The following is a 2410-nucleotide window of genomic DNA, read 5'->3' as shown; positions in this document are numbered from 1 at the left end:
AAACAGCTAGCTTGCTCTGAACAATGCCCACTAGGTAAAATTCTTCCGTTTCCTTATCAGTAACTGCCGGAATAAGCTTCTGTAAAGTTGCTTGCCCTGCATCCCCTCACCCTCTTGGTCCTAAAACCAGCATGTCGCTTTTCAGCTTAAAAACCGTGCTTTTCCTGAGCTCGGGGACTCAGTTTGGAAAGACGTGAGTGCTCTGTGGCTGCCGGCAATAAAGACTCTGCAATTTCGCATACATTTGTCTTGGTCTAGACTTTGATATTTGATCTGATATTACATTCTGGGGCAGAATGCAGAATGCGCGGTGCAGGTGCAGGTGCAGGTGCAGGTGCAGTGAAGAGGTTGGCTGAGGCGCACGGGAGCCCGCCGGCCTCTGTGTGCCTGTGACTGTCCGTGACACTCGGGCCCGGTCTCCCCGCGATGGCTCTCCCCACGGCTCCCGGCAGCCCTCTCCCCGCCGTAGCCCGAGGGCGAGGACGGCGAAAGAGGCTCGTTTGGACTCCGAGCCAAAGCGCCGTGCTGCGCCGAGCCTTCGAGCAAGAGCGCTTTCCGGACTTCGCCACCAGGGAGGAGCTGGCCAGAGAGACGGGCCTCCCGGAGTCCAGGGTTCAGATTTGGTTTCAGAACCGAAGGGCCAGGCATCCAGGCCCGGCTGGCGGGGGACCCGCGCACGCAGGCGGCCTGGGCAACGCGGCCCCTGGCAGGTGCCGCTCTCCTCCCTCCTGGGTCGCCTCCACCCACACCGGGGCGTGGGGGGCGGCGCTTCCCGCACCCCACGTGCCCTGCGGGCCTGGGGCTCTTCCACAGGGCCCGGTCGCGAGCCAGGCAGTAAGAGCCGTGCCCCTGCTCCTGCAAGCACAGGCGGCACAGACAGAAGGAACCTGGCAACCTTCCCCGGCACTCGGGGCTTTCGGGTTCGCCGCCCCGGCTCCTCCGGAAGTGGCGCTCCCCCACCCTCAGAGCCTTCGGAGGCCTCCGCACCCGAGCGCGTGCCAGGAGGAGCGGGACGGGCAGCACGCCGGCCTGCCGGGGACGTGCTCCGTGGGACAGCTTGGGCCCGCTCCAGCCGACTCGCAGGGGCAAGGTGCGCTCGTGCCACACAGGGCCCACCAGGGTCCTTGGTGGGGCTGGGGCCAGGGGCCCCAGGTGGCCTGGGCGACAGGGGAACCCCAAGCCGGGCCACCTCCGCCGCCGAAGCCCGCACCTCCGGAGGCCTCCGCCTGGCAGGGGCAGATGCACGCCCTGCAGGCGCTTTCCCAAGCGCTCCAGGAGCAGGAGGAGCGCTCGTCTGCGCTCACCTCCAGCCTGCTGGATGAGCTCCTGTCGACCCCGGAGTTGCAGCAACAGACACGACCTTTCCTAGAGACGGAGCCACCTGGGGAGCTGAAGGAGGTGGAAGAGCTGGCTTGGCTGGAACCACCAATGATCCAGGAGGAATACCGGGCTCTGCTGGAGGAGCTTTAAAAGGTGCGCGCGCGCGCGCGCGGGTTGGGGAGGGGTGGGGGCAGGGCGGTGGCCTCTCTCCCGCTCGCTCGGCTTCCAGCAGCATGTCTTGCCCTCCCGCACCCAGGGCAGGGCAGGGCTGTGCTGTCATTCTGTCCCGAGCCGTCTACTGCCCGTGCGCGGGTCTGCAGGCAGCCCGCTGCGCTTCGGGGGACCGGCCCAGGCAGAGCTCTCATCCCTGCGCGCAGCCCTGCCCCCACGCCGCCGCCACTCCGCGTCCTTCAGGAGGGTGGGCAGAGGGCGCGTTTCGCCCCCGAAACGCCGGGCCGGGGCCCCAGGCAGGCCCGCTCTCCGTTCCGCGGCACGCCCCTTCTGCCTCCCCGCTCCGCCCACCGATCACTTGATCACTCGCACACCGCACACCGCACACCGCACACCGCACACCGGTGCCCCGCCGGCCTCCCCGCGGGCACCCACCCAGCAGCGCCTGGCAGCTCAAGGCGGAGCAGACGCGAGGCCACGCCCCCACAACCCTCCTACCCCGCGGGCAAACGGAAGGGCAGCTTTCTCCAGGCGGGAGGGAATGCGGCTAGAGATGGGGAGAGGATCCCAGACAGAGGGGGAGGGAGGAATGAAGGGAGAAAAGGACGGAAGGGAGAGGGGGAGGAAGGGAGTGAGGCAGGGACGCAGGGTGGGGGGTAGGCTGGGGCCCAGCACCTAGGTCGTGTGACGCTGTCCTCCTGCCTTGGCACTTTCTACTTGGGGCTTTGGGACACGCTTTGGGTCTGTGCTCCTAACTCCGGTGCTGTGATTCTCTTCTCTTGCCCCATATCTGCTCACATGGGAGTCAATCACATATCGCTGGGCCCAGTACCAAGTTACATTCCTTTCCTGTCGTGACCCTCTTCTCAGAAAGCATTGTGACATGTCGTTGAGTCCACAGTCATCGTGTCGTGAGTCT

At 66.1% G+C, this 2410-nt stretch overlaps 1 protein-coding gene across 1 annotated transcript; it reads left to right on the top strand.

Annotated features, from left to right (window-relative positions):
* The first annotated feature begins 377 nt into the window (after nt 1-377).
* Nucleotides 378-1470, top strand: LOC116548272 (double homeobox protein 4-like protein 4). The gene has a single exon (XM_032273815.1). The coding sequence runs from the start codon at nt 427-429 to the stop codon at nt 1468-1470; it is 1044 nt and encodes a 347-aa protein (XP_032129706.1). The 5' UTR covers nt 378-426.
* The last annotated feature ends 940 nt before the right edge of the window (nt 1471-2410 follow it).

This window comes from Sapajus apella, unplaced genomic scaffold (genome assembly GCF_009761245.1).
Source record: "Sapajus apella isolate SASKATOON/1434 unplaced genomic scaffold, GSC_monkey_1.0 scaffold9013, whole genome shotgun sequence".
NCBI classification, from domain to species: domain Eukaryota; kingdom Metazoa; phylum Chordata; class Mammalia; order Primates; family Cebidae; genus Sapajus; species Sapajus apella.
This window is presented reverse-complemented; position numbering and strand designations above follow the sequence as displayed.

Excerpts from the sequence above, each read along its gene's own strand:
- LOC116548272 (XM_032273815.1), top strand. The coding sequence starts at position 427 with ATGGCTCTCCCCACGGCTCCCGGCAGCCCTCTCCCCGCCGTAGCCCGA.